Raw genomic sequence first — 23,355 nt, forward strand, 5'->3', positions numbered from 1 at the left:
CCAGGACTCAGGACCCCCCCATGCCCCCATGCCAGCTCAGCAGGTGGGTGGATGAGCGAGGCGGGGTCTGCCACACACGGGCCCTTCAAGAAGTGGAATGTGGCGGGATGCCTTTCCTACTAGCTCCCCGAGGTAGCTGGGGGCGATGGGAGCCCACTTAGCCCAGACGAGGGGGCGTCCCTGACGTCAGACTCGGTGGAGCAGGGACGGGGGATTTGCGCCTGGCCGGCCTCCGTGAGGGCCCGGGTGCTCCAGCTTCCCCGGAGTTCCAGCGTGGGGGAGGTCAGACCCCAGCGGGGAGCAGGCCTGGATTTTCTCCCCCCCCCCGCTCCTCCCCCCACCCTAGGCGGCTGTGGGGGGGGGTTCGGAGTGGAGACCAGGTCAGCACTGCACACTCAGAGCGGCTGGGTGGACACGGCTCTCGTGGGAAGGCGACCGCCGAGCCCCTGCGTCTGAGCAGAATGAGGTGGAGCCGTCCAGGCGCGCGTCAGGAAAGAGGGACCCCAGCGCGTCATGTGTCACCGGGGCTGTGGCGTCTGCTCGCTGGTCCGGGTCTGGGGGAGGCGGATAGTCAAGGGATGAGGCCTGAGACGCGGCTGAGCCCACAGAGGCACGGGGCCTGGAACTGGAGAGAGGTCAGGCCAGGGGGAGGGCCCTCCTTCCAGGGCAGGGCCGGCCCTCGGGGAAGACGCGGGCGAGCACCAGGCCTTGGCTCCATCATCCCGGCATGAGATGGGGCTGGTTTGGGCTGAGTGCCCGGGAAGGCTGAAGGTTCCAGAGCTGTTCCCAGGACGTGCACAGGCCTTGGACGCAGGCTTGGAGCCCCGGGGAAGGGAGAGTCCATGGCGTTCTTGCAGGCGCTGGCTGGGGTCCTGGCCCACGGTGGCGTCGGTCACAGGGACAGTGGGGGCTACCAGCCATTTGACGCGGGTCCCAGCTCCGCTCAGCCGCCAGGTCCTGCTGGTCACGAGGTCACAGGGCCCGGCTCGGGGGCTGGCCACACGTGTGCCCGGTGTCGGTGCTGCCGGTTGCTGGAGCTCCAGCCCCTCTCCACATGGGCCCGTGGGGGCTTCCCCCAGCACGAGGTCCTCCCCACGAGGAGAGAAAGCTGGGCATGGGCAGGGAGCCCCAGGAGGCAGGGCTGGCGCAGCACCAGTGTCCTGGCTCTGCCAGCGGGGATGGAGCCAGTGGACACAGCTCCGGCTCTTTGACAGGTGCGCGATTCAGGCAGAGCCGGGGTGGGGGAGGCAGCTCCCAGGAGAAGGTGGCCCTGACCCCTGGGGTTGCGGGAACCCCATGGCTGCCTGCAGAGAAAAGAACCCAGCGTCAGACCCGGCAGGAGTGGGAGCTCGTCCCGGGGGCCTGCCGCCAGCTCTCGCTCGCCAGGGTCCCGGTGGAAGCAGCTGCGGGGTTTGGGAGGGGTCGGCAGTGGCACAGATGGGGCTCTGTCCACTCACCCCACCCCGGCTTCCTTGGCTCCGCCACAGGGCTGCTCCCACATGAGCACAGCCTCCCAGCCTGGTGAAAAGACACAACTAAAAAAATACTTATTTATTTGAAGGAGTGACAGCGAGAGCTGGAGAGAGATTGATGTCCTATCTGCTGGCCCATTCCCCAAATGGTTGCCATAGTCAGAGCTCAGCCATGGGCCAGGAGCCCCATCCGGGTCTCCCACACGGGTGCAGGGGCCCAAGCCCTGGGCCATCTTCCGCTGCTTTCCCAGGTGCATCAGCAGGGACTGGGTTGGGAGTGGAGCAGCCGGGACTGGAACCAGGGCTCAGGTCTGGGTGTATGGCGTCGCCTGTGCTGCCTGTGACAGCAATGGGCATTCAAATGCATCTTTTCCAGGAAGATTGGAACCTCCTAGCATAAATTCATGCTTTCAAACAGAGAATCTACACGCGTGGCATAACATTCAAAATAATTCAAAATGCACCAGGGGACCCGGGGAACGGGCAGGGGCTGCCCTTCCTCCCTCACAGCCTGGTCTGCCTGTGCCCCCAGAGCTGCTCCCCCCGGGCTCACACACGCGCTCTGTGCTGACTGCTCCTGACTCTGCCTGGGTCCCGCTGTGGGGCTGTGGCTGCACCCACCAGGCAGATCCCCGTGGACGGAGGGTGCTGGTTGGCTGGGGGGCAGGTGCAGCTGCCCACGATGCACGAGCCAGGAGGGTGCCCCCCACTGCCCTCCCAGGGGGCCGGGCCAGCAAACCTCCAGGGAAGCCGGCCCTGGAGCGTCTGCTGCCAGCCAGGCCGCACATCGCAGGTGGGGCACCTTGGCCCAGGTGTCCTGCAGCAGCCAGTGTGACAGGAAGAGGAGGGTGGAGCAGGTGGCCCCACGGCCAGCCGGTCGGTGGGCGGTCGTGGGCTGCACGGCAGGCAGGCCAGACCGGCACGGCACCAAGCCGGCTGTGGGAAGCAAACCTGGTCGCATATTCCTGAAGGGGACCTCTTCCTCGCCCTCGCAGCAGGTGCAGCCGGGACAAGGGTGAATCCGAGGCTGTGTGACCTGGCCATGCAGGAGGAAGCTGGCCCTGTGAGGGGCCCTTGGGGTGAGTGGGGGCCTGATGAGGGCAGCAGGGGGCTTGGCGGAGAACAGTCCCCTACTCCCTCTCCTGGCGTGGGGAGAGGTTGTGTTACCCCTGGGAAGGGGTCCCCGAGACCCTGCAGGGACGGTAAGGGCAGTCCCCTCTCCTGCAGGCCAGCTGTGGCCTCGGATTGCCCACTGGGCATCTGGAGACAGGAGCTCAGCACTGTCCTGGGGACCCCGGGCCCGGCTGGCCATTCCCTCTTGCCTCCCCTCCCACCCCCAGCCACGGCGGGGGCTGTGGTGTGGATGCACGGTACTGGGACCACCAGGGTGCGGGTTCAGCGAGGACCAGGGGCCGCAGCCGCACGATCCTTGGGTCCCTGTGGGTCTGTCTGGCGAGGGTCCGGACGCGGCAGGGGAGTCAGGTGGGCCGGGGGAGGCGGAGCGGTGGGGAGAGCCGGCTGCCGCGGGAGCGCGGTGCGGGGGCGGTGCGGAAGGCGGCGCCGCTGCAGTGCGGGGCCCCGCTCGCCCGCGTCCCCGCGTCCCCGCGCACTCGCCTCCCGCCTTGGGCGCAGCGCATCCAGCCAGGTACGCGGGGCCGCGGCCGTGCCCGGGAGGCCTCCGGGGAACGCGGGGGTCCGAGAGCCGCCGGCGGGGGTGAGGTCCGGGGTGCTGGGGGCGGGGGGCGCGGGCCCCGGAGAGAGCTTTCGTCGCGTGCAGCCTGGAGACCCCGGGGCCTCGCAGCCGGCCCAGCCCGGCCATTATGACTCCGGCGCGGTGCCCGGCCTGGCCATTGTTCTCCCCGCCGGCCGCGGCGAGGGCCGGCCCGGCTTCCTCTCTCCGAGCGCGCGGGCCCCGCCTGCGGGCGACCCCCGCGCTAGTGTCCGCGGCTCGGGGCGGGATTGCCGGAGGCCGCCCCCGACCATGCCCGCAGCCGAGCCGGAGCCCCCGGGGCCTGTCCCCAGGTAAGGCCGGGCCCGGGCCCCGCCGCTGCGAACACCGGGGCGCGCCCTGAGGCCCGCGCGTGTCTTCCCCACAGGGACGCGGTCCTGGCGTTCGCGCTGGCCATGGCGGCCCCGTGCTTTCCCTCGGACGACGACGACAGCCTGCGGGGCTGCGAGCTGTACGTGCAGCAGCATGGCATCCAGCAGGCGCTCAAGGACTGCGTGGTGCACCTGTGCGTGGCCAAGCCCGAGCGCCCCATGCGCTTCCTGCGGGAGCACTTCGAGCGGCTGGAGAAGGTCAGTGGCCCCAGGGGCCCCGGGTCTCTGACTGAGGTCAGGGCCTGGGCTGTGCCTCCTGGGGTCGGAGGAGCCGACCCCCGCCGAGTGACACCTGTTGCCGCCTTCCTGGCCTCTGGGGGGAGGCGTGGCCATGCCGATGGGCCCCGCCCAGTCCTCATTCCGCCCCTCCCCGCAGCTGTCACCCGGGGCTGCTCTGTTTCATGTTTCGGTCACAGCTGGGCTGTCCTTTGCCCCTGATCCCTCGTGTGTCCCCCTGCTGTGGAGTTTAGGCTGCAGGGGCCACCTAGCACTGGCCAAAAAGGGTGAACGTACTTCTTCCCTGTATTTTAAGATTTTATTTATTTGACAGGCAGGGTTACAGAGAGAGAGAGGGAGAGAGAGAGGGAGAGAGAGGGAGAGAGAGGTCTTCCATTTGCTGGTTCATTTCTCAAATGGCTGCAATGGCCAGGGCTGGGCCTGGCCACAGCCAGGAGCCAGGAGCTTCTTCCGGGTCTCCCAGGCAGACTAAGCCCTTGGGTCACCTTCCACTGCTTTCCCAGGCCACAGCAGGGAGCTGGATGGGAAGTGGAGCCCACAGGACCAGGACCAGCGCCCATGTGGGATGCTGGCTCTGCGGGCGGCTCCACCAGCGGCGGCCACAGCGCCGGCCCCGCTGAGTGAGCTTGTTGAAAGCCCCCCGTACAGATGCATTTAAGAGACTTTTGCACTGAAACGAACCCACACTCTCATTCCACTTCCCACGGACCTTTTCCAAGCCACCTCCTTAGGTCTGTGCCAGACCTGCCGCTCCCCTGAGAATGCAGACGGAACCCTTTCCCTCGTGAGCACACGGCCGCGTCGTCTCCAGGTTTTTTTTTTTTTTTTTTTTTTTGGACAGGCAGAGTGGACAGTGAGAGAGAGAGAGACAGAGAGAAAGCTCTTCCTTTACCGTTGCTTCACCCTCCAATGGCCGCTGCGGCCGGCACATCACGCTGATCCAAAGGCAGGAGCCAGGAGCTTCTTCCAGGTCTCCCATGGGGTGCAGGGCCCAAGCACTTGGGCCATCCTCCACTGCCTTCCCGGGCCACAGCAGAGAGCTGGACTGGAAGAGGGGCAATCAGGACGGAATCCGGCGCCCCAACTGGGTCTAGAACCCAGGGTGCCGTTGCCACAGGCGGAGGATTAACCTATTGAGCTGCGGCGCCGGCCTCCAGTTTGTTTTTTTAAATTAAAAGTCGTGCCGCCCTACGCCGTCCGCTGATGTTTGGTTAGGAGGCCTTGTGGGTGTGGACTTCCGGGTCCATGCAGTCTTGCTGGTGGTGGTGATCTTTCTAGAAGGGCGGTGTTGGGGTGCAAGGAGCTCTGTTGCTCGTTCTCCCTGAGGCTGGCAGGTGTGTGTGGCTGTGGAGTCTCCGCATGTCCCCCCTTGTCCCCAGGCATGGACAGGGAGGGCAGGTGGCCGTGTGTCCTCCTGGCTCTCGGGAACCCTGCCGGAATTGGCACTGCTCGGCTTGGTTTTGGTTTGTCGGGGGGCGGGGAGTCCACCGGGAGCCCTGGGGCAGGTGCAGGCTGGGCCCCCGCCGAGGCAGCAGTGGGAGAACAGGGCCGGGGACGTTTGGCTGAGGCCGCGATGTTTGGAGCCTTAGTCTGGGCAGGGTGGCTTCTGCCAGCTCACCGTCACCCCAGGGTGCTCCAGGACAGCTCCAGGCCAGGGAGGCTGAGCTGGAACGGATGGTTCTGGGAGTCAGGATGAGGACTTGGCCGGACGGGCTAGGACTTGGGGTGACACCTGAGGGCCCAGGAGGGCCTAGGAAGATGCCACTGGTGGCAGGAACAGGTGCACGGACCTGTGGCTCTGTGGTGGCCCCCGTGCAGAGACCCTGGAGGCAGCTGGGGGCTGCCCTGATGGGGAAGCATCCGAGCCAGGGAGCTGGGAATGCCAGCTGGGGGCCGCGGCAGGTGTCGGGGCTGGAGACGGGGTGGGCATGGGGCTGCACGGCCAGGTTGGCCACCTGTTTCCGTGGTGATGAGCAGGCATTGCTGTCTGGGGAGGAGGCTGTGGAGCTTTGGCCTGAGAAGGGGCTCCCTCTGGTGGGAGTTAGGCACTGGGCTGCTGGAGCTGGGTTTGAGCCATGGCCGTGGGCCTGGGCGGCTGGGCGTGGGCTGGTGGCTGGTTCACCCGCCCCTGCAGAGGAGGGCTGGGGTCCCGGGCGGTGAGCGTGGCCTGGCGCTGCCCGGATTGTCTCTTTCAGGTTGAGGCCTGGGTCCTGTCTGAAATGCAGGCACTGGGTTCTGACCAGGGTCTCGGCCTGGGTCTGCCCACATCCCCCCACGCGTATTCCACCTGCACGAGCAGCTTCGGCCGCAGAGCCCTGTGCTCTGGCCCTGCTGGACACAGCCCCAGGCTGAGCAGCCTCAGGTGGTCGCTCTGGGGGGGTCTGCTCCGCCCCCCCCGCACTTCCTGTGGCCGTGGCTGACGCTGGCCTGCCTTCCTGCCTTGGTGTGTGGACGCCTCTCCTGACGGCCTCCCTCCCTCTCTTTGGGTCAAAGTCTCCCCCTTGTCTTTTTATTTATTTATTTATTTATTTTTGTTTTATTTTTTATATTTATTTATTTATTTATTTTTATTTTTTATTTTTTATTTTTGACAGGCAGAGTGGACAGTGAGAGAGAGAGACAGAGAGAAAGGTCTTCCTTTGCCGTTGGTTCACCCTCCAATGGCCACCGCAGCCGGCGCGCTGCTGCCAGTGCACCGCGCTGATCCGAAGGCAGGAGCCAGGTGCTTCTGGTCTCCCATGGGTTGCAGGGCCCAAGCACTTGGGCCATCCTCCACTGCTTTCCAGGGCCACAGCAGAGAGCTGGATTGGAAGTGGAGCAGCCGGGACTTGAACCAGGACCCGTATGGGGTGCCCGTGTTGCCAGGCTGTGGAGTCACATACTGAGCACCTCAGTCAGGACCCCCTTTTCTGATCAAAACGCCCTCCCCCAGGCCCGGCTGAACCCACGAGCGTGTCTCTCACCCTAGCTCCGCCTCTCCACCTGGCTGACCCCGTGGGCGTGTCTTTTTCTAGCTCTGCCCCAGCCCCGTGGGTGTGTCTCTCTCCAGCCCCACCCTCAGCCCCTGCTGGCCCCATGGTCCTGTCTCTAGCTCCTCCCAGGCCCGACTGGCCCCGTGGGCGTGTCCCACTCCAGCTCCGCCCCAGCCCCCCTGCTGGCCCCGTGGGCGTGTCCCACTCCAGCTCCGCCCCAGCCCCCCTGCTGGCCCCGTGGGCGTGTCTCTCTCCAGCTCCGCCCCAGCCCCCCTGCTGGCTCCGTGGGCGTGTCCCACTCCAGCTCCGCCCCAGCCCCCCTGCTGGCCCCGTGGGCGTGTCTCACTCCAGCTCCGCCCCAGCCCCCCTGCTGGCCCCGTGGGCGTGTCCCACTCCAGCTCCGCCCCAGCCCCCCTGCTGGCCCCGTGGGCGTGTCTCTCTCCAGCTCCGCCCCACCCCCCCCCCGCTGGCCCCGTGGGCGTGTCCCACTCCAGCTCCGCCCCAGCCCCCCTGCTGGCCCCGTGGGCGTGTCTCTCTCCAGCTCCGCCCCAGCCCCCCTGCTGGCCCCGTGGGCGTGTCCCACTCCAGCTCCGCCCCAGCCCCCACTGGCCCGTGTCCTGTCACGCTAGCTCCGCCTTTCCCGGAGCTGTGGGCGGGGTCGCGCCACGGTCCGCGCCGAGTCGGGCCTTCGGCCTCCTCCGAGGTTTGTCCGCGGTCCTCACGGCCGCGCTTCCCCCGTGGGCAGCGGCGTCGTGGGCGTCTCCGGGTGAGGACGGAGGTAGGGGCGACCCCGGCGAGCTGCTTGGTGACAGGAACGCGCGTGTCCCCGGGGTTTCAGGGCCGACTGCGCCTGTGTCACCAGCTCGCCTGCCCATGCGGCTCCGCCTCCCGGGCTCTGAGCACCTCTGGAAGTCCAGGCCGGGAACCGGGCACCACCTCCGGGCTGACCTCCCTCGCCCTCAGCGAACCCCGCGGGGCCGCCTGCCCGCCTCTGCTCTGCGGCACGGGCACTGGGGCCACCGGCTGCCGGTGGGTCTCTGATGCCGCCGCGTCCCAGACACCCCGGCGTCTCTGGCTGGAACTCCGTTGGCTCCGGGGACTCTTGGGGACTTCCGGTGGGAGGGGCACAGAAGAGGCACTGGTGACCCAGGGTGGCCATTGTGAGGTGGCCTGTTGTCGTGGCAACAGCAGAGTGGCCCGCGCCACAGGGCGGGGCTCAGTAGGCCCTGACCACTGAGGCAGGTGGCACCTACCTCCTGAGGGGCCTTGTATGCAGTCCCCATGTCCCCCTGAGAGCCCAAGCCCGGCTTTGTGGATGCGAGGGCCAGCGAGACCGTGGGCAGGCCACAGAGGCCGCGGTGCTGCCAGCTCTGCCGGGACCGGGAGGGAAGCCATGCGCGTGTTCTCCTTCCCGCGTTAGGGGCGCCCGGAGACGGCGGCACAGAGATGAGCCACACGGTAATGGCCACAGAGGCCGTGGTGCTGCCAGCTCTGCCGGGACCGGGAGGGAAGCCATGCGCGTGTTCTCCGTCCCGCGTTAGGGGCGCCCGGAGAAGGCGGCACAGAGATGAGCCACACGGTAATGGCCACAGAGGCCGCGGTGCTGCCAGCTCTGCCGGGACCGGGAGGGAAGCCATGCGCGTGTTCTCCGTCCCGCGTTAGGGGCGCCCGGAGACGGCGGCACAGAGATGAGCCACACGGTAATGGCCACAGAGGCCGCGGTGCTGCCAGCTCTGCCGGGACCGGGAGGGAAGCCATGTGCGTGTTCTCCGTCCTGTGTTGGGGCGCCCGGAGAAGGTGGCACAGAGATGAGCAACACGGTAGTGGCCACAGAGGCCGCGGTGCTGCCAGCTCTGCCGGGACCAGGAGGGAAGCCATGCGCGTGTTCTCCGTCCCGCGTTGGGGCACCTGGAAAAGGTGGCACAGAGATGAGCCACACGGTAATGGCCACAGAGGCCGCGGTGCTGCCAGCTCTGCCGGGACCGGGAGGGAAGCCATGCGCGTGTTCTCTGTCCCGCGTTAGGGGCGCCCGGAGACGGCGGCACAGAGATGAGCCACACGGTAATGGCTGGCCGCGCCCAGCTCTCTCTCTGCTACCCTCCCTCGTGGGAGGGGCTTCTGAGCCCTCTGCCCCGCCCCACTGGCCACGGGCAAGGGAGGGGTTGGGAGAAGAGCTGTGGACAGGGTCCTGCCCTGTGCCCTGGGGTGAAACCCACCACCCTTACAGGGTGGGATGGGCCAGGTCCCCTTGGGCTGGATTTGTGGCGGAGCCGACGGGGTCCTGGGCTCGTGTCCTCCAGGTTCAGGCAGAGGGGACACAGGCCCTGGAGCTGAGCCGGCTGGGGCTTGGCCCCCTGGAGGCTTCGTCCTGGACACACCTTGTGAGCCCCGTGGCCCTCGGTGGAAGGCGTGGTTTCTGGGACTTGCCGCTCGTGCAGGTGCCTCAGCGGCGTCTGTGTCGGCGCCGTGGCACACGGGTGACACAGTTCTTCTCCCGACTGCTCTGTGTCACGTTCCTGCCCGAGCTGAGCGCAGGAAGGGAGAGAAATTCTGCCCGAGCCCAGCTGCTCGGGGCTTACAAGACGCTCTCTCGGGCTAGCACAGCAGGGGAAGCTGCCGCCGGGGATCCGACACCCATTCCAGAGCACTGGCTCCCGTCCCGGCTGCTCCTCCCATCCAGCCCCTGCTACGGCTCCTGGGAGGGCAGTGGAGGATGGCCCAAGTGCTTGGGCCCTGCACCCACATGGGAGACCAGGAGAAGCTCCTGGCTTTGGTCTGGCCCAGGCCCGGCCATTGCAGCCTTTTGGGAAGTGAACCAGCAGATGGAAGACCTCTCTCTCCCCCTCTCTCTGTCACTCTGACTTCCAAAATGTTTTCTCTTTCAATTATCCTTTTTTAAAATAATGTAAAATTTTTTATTTAGAGAGAGAGCGAGAGAGCAAGCGAGCGAGCGAGCGATCTATTGACCTTCCATCTGCCGATTCACTCTCCAAATGTCCACAACAGCTGGGGCTGGGCCAGGCCCAAGCCGGGAGCCAGGAACTCGGTGTAGGTCTCCCCGTGGGTGGCGGGGACCCAAGTCCTTCACCCATGGCCACTGCATCCTGGGGTCTGCAGGAGCAGGACGCTGGGGCGAGAGTGGAGCTGGCTGTCCATCCCAGGCTGCCTGACCCCACGCTGCCCCCATGAGTTAGGGTGGGGACGGGGTCGCCAGCCGCCCCTGCTCAGGACTCTGCCACTGTCCCTGGCTTGGGTCCACGGTGCATGGAGGGGGCGCGGCCTTTGGGATGTGCTGGTCGGGGTCCCGTGTGTCCACCCGCGTCCTGCACTGCCGTCGGGCCTGTTTTCCTGAGGTTTCTAGGGCAGGGCACAGTGACAGAGGGAGCCGGCAGGAAGCCAGCCCCCCCCCAGCTTCCTCTGCCCCCGTGGGGCCAGGTGGTGGCTTCGTCTTCCGGGGGCCTTGCACCCGGCTGGGTGACACTAAGAGGCCAGCGTCTGGATTCCTTGGGGGTACATTAAGAGATGGGCCGTGGCCGGCGCCGAGGCTCACTAGGCTAATCCTCCGCCTTGCGGCGCCGGCACACCGGGTTCTAGTCCCGGTCGGGGCACCGATCCTGTCCCGGTTGCCCCTCTTCCAGGCCAACTCTCTGCTGTGGCCAGGGAGTGCAGTGGAGGATGGCCCAAGTGCTTGGGCCCTGCACCCCACGGGAGACCAGGAGAAGCACCTGGCTCCTGCCATCGGATCAGCACGGTGCGCCGGCCGCAGCGTGCCAACCGCGGCGGCCATTGGAGGGTGAACCAACGGCAAAAGGAAGACCTTTCTCTCTGTCTCTCTCTCTCACTGTCCACTCTGCCTGTCAAAAAAAAAAAAAAAAGAAAAAAAAGAAAAAGAAAAAAGAAAAAAAAAAAAGAGATGGGCCGTGAAGTCACAGCGAGGGGTGCACCTGTGAGGCCCCCAGGAGTCCCGGAGTGTGCACCTGTGGGGTGGGTGCCCCACAGCCACATCTCCGTGTCCTCCCAGGTGGGCCCCAGCAGGGCCGGCGAGGGCGGGGACCCTTGATCCTGGACCTCTCTCCTGGCTCCCCAAGGCCCTGCCTGTGGCCACAGCCACAGGGTGGAGTCTCTGGACCCCACGTGTCACTCGGCAAAGCCTGTGGCCATGTGGACTCCGGGGCCGGTCGGGCAGGGAGGAGGCGTGGACAGAAGCCGGGGCGCCTGTGCCCGGCAGAGGCTGCTGCCCCAACACTGTCCCCGCGTTCTTGTCCCGCGCAGGAGGAGAACAGACAGACGCTGGCACGGCAGAAGTCCGGCGCCCAGCAGGACTCCCATGACGAGGAGGTGTCCCCGGTGCCCCCCAACCCTGTGGTGAAGGCGCGGCGCCGGCGCGGGGGCGTGAGTGCCGAGGTGTACACGGAGGAAGACGCCGTGTCCTACGTCAGGAAGGTGAGCGCCCCCCCACCCCGCCCCGCCCCGCGCCAGCCCCGCCCCCGGCACCAGCACCAGCCCCCGTCCCGCACCAACCTCACTCCCCCCCCCACCCCGTGCCAGCCTCTCCCCCCGCCCCACGCTGGCCCCTACCAGGCGCCAGCCCCCGGCACCCTGCTCCCCATCACCACCGCTCACCCGCGGGTTCCCTGGGAGCACAGTATGGGCGGTGTGAGGAGTCCTGGTCTGGGTCCCTGCAGAGAGACAGACGGGGGTGGGGGGGGATGGACACACAGAGCCCCCACCCACTGCTTCACTCCCCAAACCGCCTGCGACAGCCAGGACTGGGGCAGAGGCCGGGGCCAGGAACTCCATCCGGGTCCCCCACCCTGGTGGCAGGGCCTGGACCCTGGAGCCACCAGTGCTGCCCCCAGGAGTGCCCGGGGCCCAGTTCCTCTGATGGGGACAGGGGTGTCCAGTCCCGGGGCCCAGTTCCTCTGATGGGGACAGGGGCGTGTGGACCCGGAGCTGCCTGGCTGCCAGCCTCCCTCCCCCAGGCCTCGCCGGGAGGGGCACCTGGGCCCTGAGACGCTCGGCAGCTGAGGGCAGTGCTGGCCTCCTCGGGTGGCTCCTTGGCTCACGCCTGCATCAGAAACTTCTGGAAGCAGGTCCTGCACGGCCATGGTGCCGCCTCTGTACCTCTGGGGTCCCGACCCCTGCCCAGCCCTGACCTCTCTCCTCTGAACCAGGCAGGAAGCATCACCTTGGGCAGCCCCCAGCCTGGGGTCCGTTATCAGTTCTGTTGCCGTTTTAAGAATTTCAATCAAATGTTGATTTTTTTCAAAAAAAGTGAAATGAAATCTCACAGTGACTTCCAGGAGGCTCTGGAGCCCCCACAGGGCCGGCCAAGAAAGACCCCAAATTCTCGAAGGGGCACGGCCGGTTCCTCTCCTGTGTGTGTGTGTGTGTGTGTGTGTTTACACGTTTATATGTTTATTTGAAAGGCAGAGTTACAGAGAGGAGAGACAGACAGAGGTCGTCCATCCGCTGGTTCACTCCCCAGATGGCTGTAATGGCCAGGGCTGGGCCAGGCTCAAGCCAGGAGCCAGGAGCTTCCTCTGGGTCTCCCACATGGGTGCAGGGGCCCAAGGACGTGGACCATCTTCCAGTGCTATCCCAGGCCATAGCAGAGAGCTGGACCGGAAGTGGAGCAGCCGGGACTTGAACTGGTGCCCGTATGGGATGCCGGCAGGGCAGGCGGCGCTTAGCTGCTGTGCCGCAGCGCCGGCCCCTGTGTGTGTATTTTTGAACGCTGCAGTGAGCACGGTTCAGCCTTGAGAGGGGAGGAACCCTGTCACGTGGGCGCTGTGCTGAGGGAACTGCCGGGCTCGGGAGCTCAGCAGGGCTGTGGGTGCCCAGGTGCAGCCCCTGTGCCGGGCAGGAGTCAGCATGAGTGTGGGGTGTTTCAGAGCCGCCGAGGGGGTGGTCTCGAACATCTTGCCATGACAGCTGGCTGGCAAGGAGGGGCCCCAGTGGGAGCTGCAGAGTGGGCGGGGGCAGGCCACGCTAGCTGGGGTCAGGCAGGGAACGTGGACCCTGGCGCCAGCCCCACGTCCCGTGTCCACATGGCCGGGTCTGACCACCCGCGGCCTCCCCACAGGTCATCCCCAAGGACTACAAGACCATGACGGCGCTGGCCAGGGCCATCTCCAAGAACGTGCTCTTCACCCACCTGGATGACAACGAGAGAAGGTAGGTGCGCGGTGAAGGTCCCCGAGGAGGCGCCTGCCGCGGCTTTCTGGAAATGTGGGCTTGTGAGATGGGGACGGCCCCGGGATGGGGTGCAGTGGTGCACCTGCTGTGGCTCAGGGGAGCCGGCCCTGGCCCAGGACAGCCAGGCTGCTCCAGACGCTGGCTCGGGTCCCTGTGCCAGGCCCTAGGGCGGAGAGACGCAGTGAGCCCCGGGGGCTGTGTCCAGCAGCGTCCACGTGCTGGGACCTGCCGTGCCCACCGCGCAGTGCAGAGACAGGCCTGAGGGGCCTGGGAGCTCAGGGCGGGGCAGGCTGGACGGGGGCGGGGGCGGGCTGGGGTGCCGTGTAGGGGGCTTGGGAGGGGCCACACTTGAGATGCTGATGGGGTTGGTGACGGTGGAGGTTGGGGGCTTTGATGTGGTACTCAGCCCTGTCTGGTGTCTCCTGTGGTCAGGGCTACGCGCCCTGGACACCCCCCCCCCCCACTAGTGACACCACGGCTGCTGTCGGCTTTGTCCCCTTGTGCAAGGCTGCCAATGTGAAGCTGCTGTTGTCCCCACGGCCGTCGTGTCTTCTGTGACAAAGTGATTGGTGGCCATCCTTCTGGGTCGGCTTGGAGTCCTTGTCCATCAGGAGCCTGGGTCTAGAGGCTCCGTGTGGCGGGGCCTTGACCTCTGACCTCTCACGTTACTGTCCATGGCTGTGGCAGCCAGGGCCACCTTGGTTCCAGGTGTGGGTCTGAGCAGGTGCGCCTCTGCCTGTGTCGCCGGGACCCCAGGCAGGTGTGGCCATGTGGAGGCACCGGGGGTGGCTCCGAGGGGCTGCAGAGGGGGCCCTGTGATGCCTGTTGCTCTTATTGCCCTGGGAAGCCTGTCACTCACTCAGGTCTGGCCGGTGCCCCACTGCACGTCTTGTGTGCTCCGTGGACTGATGAGCTTGGTCCCGTGGACAGCAGGGGTCCTGGGGAAGGCGAGTGGAGCCTTTTAAGCCCCCAGGACCTCTCTCTGAGGCTCTGGTCCCAGGTGGGGGACAGCGCTCTCTCCCACAGGCCATCCCCACTGCCACTTCCTCTGGTCATTTGCTGAGCCTGGGGCCGTTGGGTGTTGTTGAGTGCTGATGGCCAGCTTGGGCTGGGACGCGTGTGGTGTCGTCACTCAGCCCACGGCCCGGGGCCCTGGGGACGCTGTGTGCGTGGTGGCTCAGCGGATGGACTTGTTACCGCCTCAGCCCAAGGTGCGTGTTGGGGTGCATGGGTCACTGTTGGCAGCCGGAGAGGCCGGGGGAGGAGCAGCTTTCTCTGTACCTCGGGTCACAGTGTTCACACACAGGCCCTGGGAGGCGGCACGGCCGGCCCCTCCTCCACCGTTTTAATTGTGGCAAAAACGTGTCACCAAAACCACAGTGGCATGGGTCACCCTCCCAGTGTGTTGCCGTCTGCACCCGGTGCCTGCTACACCACCTCCTCGCATCCCCTGGGAGCGAGGCTGAGCCCTGACCTGCTTCCTGTCTGTGGGTTCTCCTTCCTGTCTCTGGGTTCAACTTCCTGTCTGAGTTCTACTTCCCGTCTCTGGGTTCTACTTCTTGTCTGTGGGTTCTCCTTCCTGGGTTCAACTTCCTGTCTGTGCGTTCTAATTTCGGTCTCTGGGTTCTACTTCCTGTCTGTGGGTTCTAATTTCGGTCTCTGGGTTCTACTTCCTGTCTGTGGGTTCTATTTCCCATTTCTGGTTCTACTTTCTGTCTGTGGTTCCACATTTGGCCTCTGGGTTCAACTTTTCATCTATGAGTTGTATTTCCTGAACGTGGGTTCTACTTCCGGCCTGTGGGTTCTACTTGTACTCTCTGGATTCTACTTCCTGTCTGTCGGTTCTACTTCCAGTCCCTGGGTTCTACTTCCTGTCTATGGGTTCTACTACCGGCCTGTGGGTTCTACCTCCGGCAGCTTTATCCCAGCCGGGCAACCGTGGTTGGGGATGACCTGCTATGTTCTTAACAAGGGTGCAGCACCCGGCTGGCCCTGCCCCCAGGCTGCACACGGCTCCTCTGCCTCCTGCTGGGTTGTGAGGGGCAGAGCAGCCTCCCTGCAGCCCCTCCGCCTGCGTTCAGGCTGGGGACCGTCCACACGCTGGTCCATCCGTGCTGGCATCTGTGTCGCACACTGAAGTGTGGAGGAGGGCCAGGGGGGTCCCTGCCTTTGGGTGGACAGGAAAGGATGCCACGGGGTTGTGGGGGTGGCGTGAACCCCGAGACCACTGTCTTGGGATAGCGGTGCATCTGTGTGGCCTTTATCCAGGGCGCCGTGGGCCTGCACACAGGGTCTGAGGAACACGGCCCCCCTCATCCTTGCCCACGGCCCCACGGCTCACCAGGAATGGAGCCTGGGTGGGGGGTGGCAGGTGGGCAGGCTGCACCTGCAGGGAACTGGCCGTGGCCCAGAGGGTGTGGGCGAGAAGGAGAGCCCAGGGGGCCCTGGTGTGCCTCACACATACACATGTGCACACGCACACGTACACACGCATGCACACACACATGCCACTCAGAGGCCCAGAAATTGCGTGGCTCTTGGGAGGAGCCATGATGTCATTCACAAGCTGTGTCTGACATCGGCTGAGTCTCCGTTTGCTCCAGTACCAGATGGGAGTCAAATCCTCTGAGGGTGGTGGTGAGGGTGTGAGTGGCCCTGCCCACGTGGGTAGGATCACCATCACCATCGCCTCCTTCACCATCACCTTCGTCACTGTCACCATCATCAGCATCACCTTCATCACTGTCACCATCACCGCCATCGCCATCGCCATCGCCGTCGCCGTCACCACCCCCATCTTTCTGGCAGTCCATGGTTATGTGCCGGGGGCTCCTGGTGGGCCTCTCTGTGGGTGGAGCTTTGCCCTGGAGGCCGACCGGCCATCCACACCGAGCCTGCACCAGGGCCCGTGTTCCTCAGGCTCCTGTCTGAAGGGGGCGTCGGTGCGGCTCAAGACTGCTCGATGCTGCCGCTCTCTGCTCCCCGAGGCCTGAGGTAGGAAGAGGCCGTGCGTGGCTTCAGGGCTCCCATAGCCAGGGAAGGGTCCCTGGGAGGCCCCCAGTCCCTGCGTCAGTGGGCAGAAGAGAGCACTGAGCGGGCATCCCTATCACCTCGGCCTCGAGCTCACAGCCCACTCAGGGCTGGCACTGCCAGTGAGGGCCTGGGGCAGGGGCAGGGGCATTAGGCAGGGCCTTGGGCTGGGGCAGGGCCTGGGGCAGGAGCATTGGGCAGGGCCTGGGGCAGGGGCATTGGGCAGGGCCAGGGCCTCGGGCAGGGGCTGGGGCAGAGCCTGGGGCAGGGGCAGGGCCTCGGGCAGGGGCATTGGGCAGGGCCTGGGGCAGGGGCAGGTGCAGAAGGCAGAACCTGGGGCAGGGGCAGAAGGCAGGGCCAAGGGCAGGGGTAGTGGCAGGGGCATTGGGCAGGGCCTGGGGCAGGGGCAGGGGCAGGGGCATTGGGCAGGGCCTGGGGCAGGGGCATTAGGCAGGGCCTGGGGCAGGGGCTGGGGCAGGGGCTGGGGCATTAGGCAGGGCCTGGGGCAGGGGCATTAGGCAGGGCCTTGGGCAGGGGCAGGGGCTGGGGCAGGAGCATTGGGCAGGGCCTGGGGCAGGGGCAGGGCCTCGGGCAGGGGCAGGGCCTGGGGCAGGAGCATTGGGCAGGGCCTCGGGCAGGGGCAGGGCCTGGGGCAGGGGCAGGCGGCAGGTGCAGTAGGCAGGGCCTTGGCCTTCTGGGGAGCTCCCCTGCTCAGACAAGGTAGCTGTTGTGCCCCAGAGCCCTGAGAAGTGCTAGGACAGCCAGGGGCTGGTCTTGGAGGCCACTCCAGGCCCTGGAGGCGGTGGGAGCGGTGGGAGCTGCGGGAGCCATGGGAGCCGTGGGGCTCCCTCCCGCCTTGCCCTGATGAGGGCGCCTGGGGCCTCGCTGAGCCCCTGGGGGGTGCGGAGCTGGCGCTTAGGAGGCCCTGGCGTGTTTATGGCAGGCGCGGCCCTCAGCGGGGCCTCATTACCGGAGCCTCGGGCGGGCGCGGCGCACCCTGGGGCCCTTCCTTCCTGGCCGCAGCTCCAGTGGAAGCCAGGCCCCTGGCCAGAGCGTGGCCCCAGCAGCTGTCTCTCGTTATCTCTGCCGCCTGTTTTTCCAGGCCGCAGGTGATGAGGAAAACACCCGTCTGCGAGTCACATGTGCGCCCGGGGGAGCCGTGTCCTCGGCGCTGACCTGCAGGCTGGCGCTGGCTCGGGGGCGTGCTGCCCGCCTTCGGAGCGACACAGGAAAACAAAATGAGCCTTTGGAAAAGCAGAGCCTCATCCAGAGACGCTCAGCGGCCCGAACTTGCAGAGAGGTTTTTTTTTTGGTTTTGTTTTGTTTTCATCTTGTACAAAGCCAGGCTCGAGCAGACTTGAGGTTGGCACACGGTCGGCTTTGGAAGCCAGAATTCAGGGGGCGCTCAGAGCGCCCAAGCCGACTCCCCGAGCCCCAGCTGGGGCCGCTGGGGCCGCAGAGGCTGGGAGCTGGGCCTCGGTGGGGCTGGCTGCCGGCACGGTTGCCCGCACAGGTCGGGAGCCGGCCAGGGGAGCAGCAGCTCGCCAGGCGTCCGGTGGCCAGGTCTGGAGCTGGCGGGCGGCCTCAGCCCGCCGTGGGCTCCTGGAGGGGTTCCCAGGCTGATGTCACCAGCAGCCTTGTGCACCGCTTCGTGGGGCGCGGGAGAGAGCGGGGCTCGCGGAATCAGATGGTGTGCAGTCTGCCGGGCCCCTGCCCACGTCCCCCACAAGCCGTGTGGACGACACTTCAGATGCCCAAGGCCTCCTGCTGCCGTGAGGGAGCGCAGGGGCCAGAGGCCGTCCAGGGCCTGTGGATGTGCTGCCCCCTGGTGGCCGGCCTGCCCACGGCGCCCTCCCACAGCCCTGGGGTCCTGGGCTGGCTCCACTCTTGATCTCTGGTCACCAAAAATAGCCTTGCTGCTGGGGCTGGCTGGGGGCGGGGCAGCCGGACGTCCTGGAAGCGTCGGCCTCCACGGGGGCCCGAGTGCTCATCGCCATCGCAGTGGCCTGGGCTGAGTCCCCGATTACCAGGGGGACACGGTCAGGGCACAGCTCCCTCCGCTCTCGCAGGGCGGGGTCAGGCTGCGCGGCCGGTTTGCTGCTCCCCTTGTACCCGCGGACGTGCTGTCCACCTGGTCCTCACAGTGGCCGTGGGGAGGACGCTGACCCACACACCGAGCGCCGACGCGGGGCCGTGTCAGTCTCCAGGTCAGGGGCGGCTCCCCTGGCTGTGGGGGTGGTCTTGGCCCCTGCGTCCCTGTGGCTGGCCCCCTGCGGGGCGTGGGCGGCCTGGGGAGCTGGACGACTGCCCACGCCCCGTCCTGTTCTCCCCCTGCAGTCGCCTGCTTTGATTCCCAGCTGCTGTTTTTGTTATTGATTTGCCTGAATTCTCTCTTTTTTTAAAGAATATTCTATTCATTTGAAAGGCAGACTCACACAGAGAGAGAGAGAGAGAGAGAGAGAGAGAGACAGGTCTTCTCTCCGCTGGTTCGCTCCCCAAATGGCCACGATGGCCAGGGCTGGGCCTGGCTGAAGCCAGGAGCCAGGAGCCTCCTCCGGGTCTCCCACGTGGGTGCAGGGACCCAAGGACTTGGGCCATCCTCCACTGCTTTCCCAGGCCAGAGCAGGGAACTGGATCGGAAGTGGAGCAGCCAGGACTTGAACCGGCACCTCTGTGGGATGCCGGCACTGCAGGCGGTGGCTTTACCTGCTAAGCCACAGTGCCGGCCCTGGAGTTATTTCTGAATCAGCGACACCAGGCTCGTGGGGCTGGAGTGCTTCGCACGTGTTTTCCCGCTGAGTCATCGGTCTTTTGATCTTGCCCGTGGGCTCCCTCCTATTTTTGTCATCTGGAGGTTTTGTGCTTTTCTCCTTATTTTTGTTGTGCTACAACATAGAATGTGAAACTTGCTGCTTTGAGCTGTGTGTGCACGGCTCCGTGAGCACGCCCTGTGCAGCTGTCACCCCATCCTTCCAGAACCTTCTGCCTGCTCGCCTCCATGCCCCTCCGTTTGTTTCCTGTGTCTGTGGGTCCCAGAGTCCTGCAGGGCGTCCATCCTGTGGCGACGTTGCGTCCGGCGGCGTCCCCTCCCGGCTAGGCCGACTCGTGGCCGCCAGCCTGGCTGGACCCACTTTGCTCACCCGATCCTCGGCTGATAGATGGGTTTGGTTTCCATGTGAGGGCCGCCCAGGCGCCAAGACACGAAGCATAAAGCAAACCACAGGTGGACACGCCAACCGTAGCTTCTAGAACTTTCCGCATTGATTGATCGAGTCCTCGATGTCTTGGGCGTTCTGTTTGGGTGTAAGGCAGCCGTCGATCCCGCCTCACCCCCAGGACACCACCCTGGGCCTGCCTGCACCACGTGGCATCACTGGTCTCTTCTGACCAGAGGGCCGAGTGCTCCACGGGACCTAGGGTCTCCTCCGGGACCCCTGCTTCCCGAGCTATGTCCACGGCTCCCCGAGCGTCCATGTCCCTGTCAGACTTCCCGGGCTGTGTCCACGGCTCCCCGAGCGTCCATGTCCCTGTCAGACTCTCCCCTGGCTGTATCCGCTGCTCCCCGAGTGTCCGTGTCCCTGTCAGACTCTCCCCGGGCTGTGTCCGCTGCTCCCAGAGCGTCCGTGTCCCTGTCAGACTCCCCGGGCTGTGTCCACGGCTCCCCGAGCGTCCATGTCCCTCTCAGACTCCCCGGGCTGTGTACACGGCTCTCCGAGCGTCCATGTCCCTGTCAGACTCCCCTGGCTGTGTACACGGCTCCCCGAGTGTCCGTGTCCCTGTCAGACTCTCCCCGGGCTGTGTCCACGGCTCCCCGAGCGTCCGTGTCCCTCTCAGACTCCCCTGGCTATGTCCACGGCTCCCCGAGCATCCGTGTCCCTGTCAGACTCCCCGGGCTGTGTCCACGGCTCCCCGAGCGTCCATGTCCCTGTCAGTCTCCCCGGGCTGTGTCCACGGCTCCCCGAGCGTCCATGTCCCTGTCAGACTCCCCGGGCTGTGTCCACGGCTCCCCGAGCGTCCGTGTCCCTGTCAGACTCCCCGGGCTGTGTCCACTGCTCCCCGAGCGTCCATGTCCCTCTCAGACTCTCCCCGGGCTGTGTCCACGGCTCCCCGAGCGTCCATGTCCCTGTCAGACTCCCCGGGCTGTGTCCACGGCTCCCCGAGCGTCCGTGTCCCTGTCAGACTCCCCGGGCTGTGTCCACGGCTCCCCGAGCGTCCATGTCCCTCTCAGACTCCCCGGGCTGTGTCCACGGCTCTCCGAGCGTCCATGTCCCTGTCAGACTCCCCTGGCTGTGTACACGGCTCCCCGAGTGTCCGTGTCCCTGTCAGACTCTCCCCAGGCTGTGTCCACGGCTCCCCGAGCGTCCGTGTCCCTCTCAGACTCCCCTGGCTATGTCCACGGCTCCCCGAGCATCCGTGTCCCTGTCAGACTCCCCGGGCTGTGTCCACGGCTCCCCGAGCGTCCGTGTCCCTGTCAGACTCCCCGGGCTGTGTCCACTGCTCCCCGAGCGTCCATGTCCCTCTCAGACTCTCCCCGGGCTGTGTCCACGGCTCCCCGAGCGTCCATGTCCCTGTCAGACTCCCCGAGCTGTGTCCACGGCTCCCCGAGCGTCCGTGTCCCTGTCAGACTCCCCGGGCTGTGTCCACGGCTCCCCGAACGTCCATTTCCTCCCCAGCCTCTGAGCAGCCAAAGGCCCCAGGAAGCAGAGGAGTGCCCTGGCTGGGTGGTTTGCTTTTTAAGTTTATTTTTCCTATATTTGAAGTTTATTTGAAAGTGGCGGGGGTGAGGGGCCTCCTTCTGTTGGTTCACTGCCTGATTGGCTGCAGCCGGGGCTGGGCCAGGCCAAGCTCAATGCCAGGAGCTCCACCCAGGTCTCCCACGTGGGTGCGGGGGCCCAGGCACTGGGGCCATCACTGCTGCCTCCTGGGTGCATGGGCAGGAGCTGGATGGGACGCAGAGCCCACGTGGGAGGCGGGGGCCCAAGCTGCAGCGTCCACCAGCACCGGGTGCCGGCCCGTAGGCTGGGCTTTCTGATGCCTGTCCTTGGTGAGCGGCAGGGGACCAGGTCGTGGGGGGTTGGACCCTGCGGTCAGTTGGCTGGTTTCTGCGTGGGCTGTGCAGAGGACGTCCAGTAAGACTCGCTCGGGTTTCTGTGGGGGTCCAGAGGGTCACACGTGGTCCTGGGGAAGGAGAAGAACCAGGGCTGGGGGAGCCAGAACGAGGGCTGGGGACACCTCTGGACATTGCAGCCCCTCCCCAGCTGCCCCGGGGTGGCAGCACCTGGGGCCTCACAGATTCTGGCCTGGGACTCTGCTGGGCCATGGCTTCTGGGCTCTCTGCCCTGCGCTTGGCTTGGCCAACTCTACTTTGTGGATGAAGAGCGAGAAAACCAGCAGCTGTGCATGTCCAATGTGTGCAGCAGAGGGGCATGGGCCGTGGGCAGAGCTGACCGCCCTGGATGGGCAGAGTCCCCGTGTAGAGCAGGGGGGCACGGGGCCATGGGCAGAGCTGACCGCCCTGACTACCCTGACCTCCGTGGATGGGCAGAGTCCCCGTGTGCAGCAGAGGGCACGGGGCCGTGGGCAGAGCTGACCACCATGACCTCCCTGACCTCCGTGGATGGGCAGAGTCCCCGTGTGCAGCAGAGGGGCACGGGCGGTGGGCAGAGCTGACCGCCCTGACCTCCCTGACCTCCGTGGATGGGCAGAGTCCCCGTGTGCAGCAGAGGGGCACGGGCCATGGCAGAGCTGACTGCCCTGACCTCCCTGACCTCCGTGGATGGGCAGAGTCCCCGTGTGCAGCAGAGGGCACGGGGCCGTGGGCAGAGCTGACCACCATGACCTCCCTGACCTCCGTGGATGGGCAGAGTCCCCGTGTGCAGCAGAGGGGCACGGGCGGTGGGCAGAGCTGACCGCCCTGACCTCCCTGACCTCCGTGGATGGGCAGAGTCCCCGTGTGCAGCAGAGGGGCACGGGCCATGGCAGAGCTGACTGCCCTGACCTCCCTGACCTCCGTGGATGGGCAGAGTCCCCGTGTAGAGCAGGGGGGCACGGGGCCATGGGCAGAGCTGACCGCCCTGACCACCCTGACCTCCGTGGATGGGCAGAGTCCCCGTGTGCAGCAGAGGGCACGGGGCCGTGGGCAGAGCTGACCGCCCTGACCACCCTGACCTCCGTGGATGGGCAGAGTCCCCGTGTGCAGCAGAGGGCACGGGGCCGTGGGCAGAGCTGACCGCCCTGGATGGGCAGAGTCCCCGTGTGCAGCATAGGGCACAGGGCCGTGGGCAGAGCTGACCTCCCTGAGCACCCTGACCACCCTGGATGGGCAGAGCCCCCCTGCTCCCCTTTCAGCCTCACTCCAGCCTGAAGGCCACTGGGTGTGAGTGGACAGGGCAGAGGTGAGGCCTCCCCTGCAGACCAGCGTCTGTTCCTGGGACCTGGGTCTCCCAGGAGCCTCGAGGCCTCCCCATACAGGAACGAGTGAATGAGCGTGTGTGCGTGTGAGCGTGTGTGTGTTGCTACCGAGAACTTTTTATTTGCCTGCCTTTTACCCAGGTTAGAAATGGCTGCAGCCAGGATTACCTACCTGGAAGAGCACCCAGCCTGGGATGCCAGTTCAGGTGCAGGCTGGTTCCCGCTTCCTGCACACCCCCTGCTGACCTGGGCTGTGGGAAACCGACCTCGGGCACCGCTCGGCTGCACACATCAATCTGTGGAAGGTGAACCCATGGGTCTGTGTGAGGTGCACACGTGATCTGTGTGAGGTGCATGTGTGGTCTGTGGAAGGTGAACCTATAGATCTGTGTGAGGTGCACGTGTGATCTGTGAGAGGTGCACATGTGATCTGTGTGAAGTGCATGTGTGATCTGTGGAAGGTGAACCCATAGATCTGTGTGAGGTGCACACGTGATCTGTGTGAGGTGCACACATGATCTGTGTGAAGTGCATGTGTGATCTGTGGAAGGTGAACCCATAGATCTGTGAGAGGTGCACACGTGATCTGTGTGAGGTGCACATGTGATCTGTGTGAGGTGCATGTGTGGTCTGTGGAAGGTGAACCTATAGATCTGTGTGAGGTGCACGTGTGATCTGTGAGAGGTGCACACGTGATCTGTGTGAAGTGCATGTGTGATCTGTGGAAGGTGAACCCATAGATCTGTGTGAGGTGCACACGTGATCTGTGTGAGGTGCACACATGATCTGTGTGAAGTGCATGTGTGATCTGTGGAAGGTGAACCCATAGATCTGTGTGAGGTGCACGTGTGATCTGTGAGAGGTGCACACGTGATCTGTGTGAAGTGCATGTGTGATCTGTGGAAGGTGAACCCATAGATCTGTGTGAGGTGCAC

The 23,355-nt window shown here is 65.6% G+C and overlaps 1 protein-coding gene across 1 annotated transcript in view; it reads left to right on the forward strand.

Moving 5' to 3' along the window:
* The first annotated feature begins 3,596 nt into the window (after window positions 1-3,596).
* PRKAR1B (protein kinase cAMP-dependent type I regulatory subunit beta) overlaps window positions 3,597-23,355 on the forward strand; it is a 62,662-nt gene continuing 42,903 nt past the window's right edge. The window contains exons 1-3 of the mRNA XM_062180182.1: window positions 3,597-3,770; window positions 11,054-11,224; window positions 12,867-12,958. Of these exons, the coding sequence (XP_062036166.1) occupies window positions 3,597-3,770; window positions 11,054-11,224; window positions 12,867-12,958 (437 nt within the window). The remainder of the gene's footprint in view (window positions 3,771-11,053; window positions 11,225-12,866; window positions 12,959-23,355) is intronic.

This window comes from Lepus europaeus, chromosome 21 (genome assembly GCF_033115175.1).
Source record: "Lepus europaeus isolate LE1 chromosome 21, mLepTim1.pri, whole genome shotgun sequence".
Taxonomy (NCBI): domain Eukaryota; kingdom Metazoa; phylum Chordata; class Mammalia; order Lagomorpha; family Leporidae; genus Lepus; species Lepus europaeus.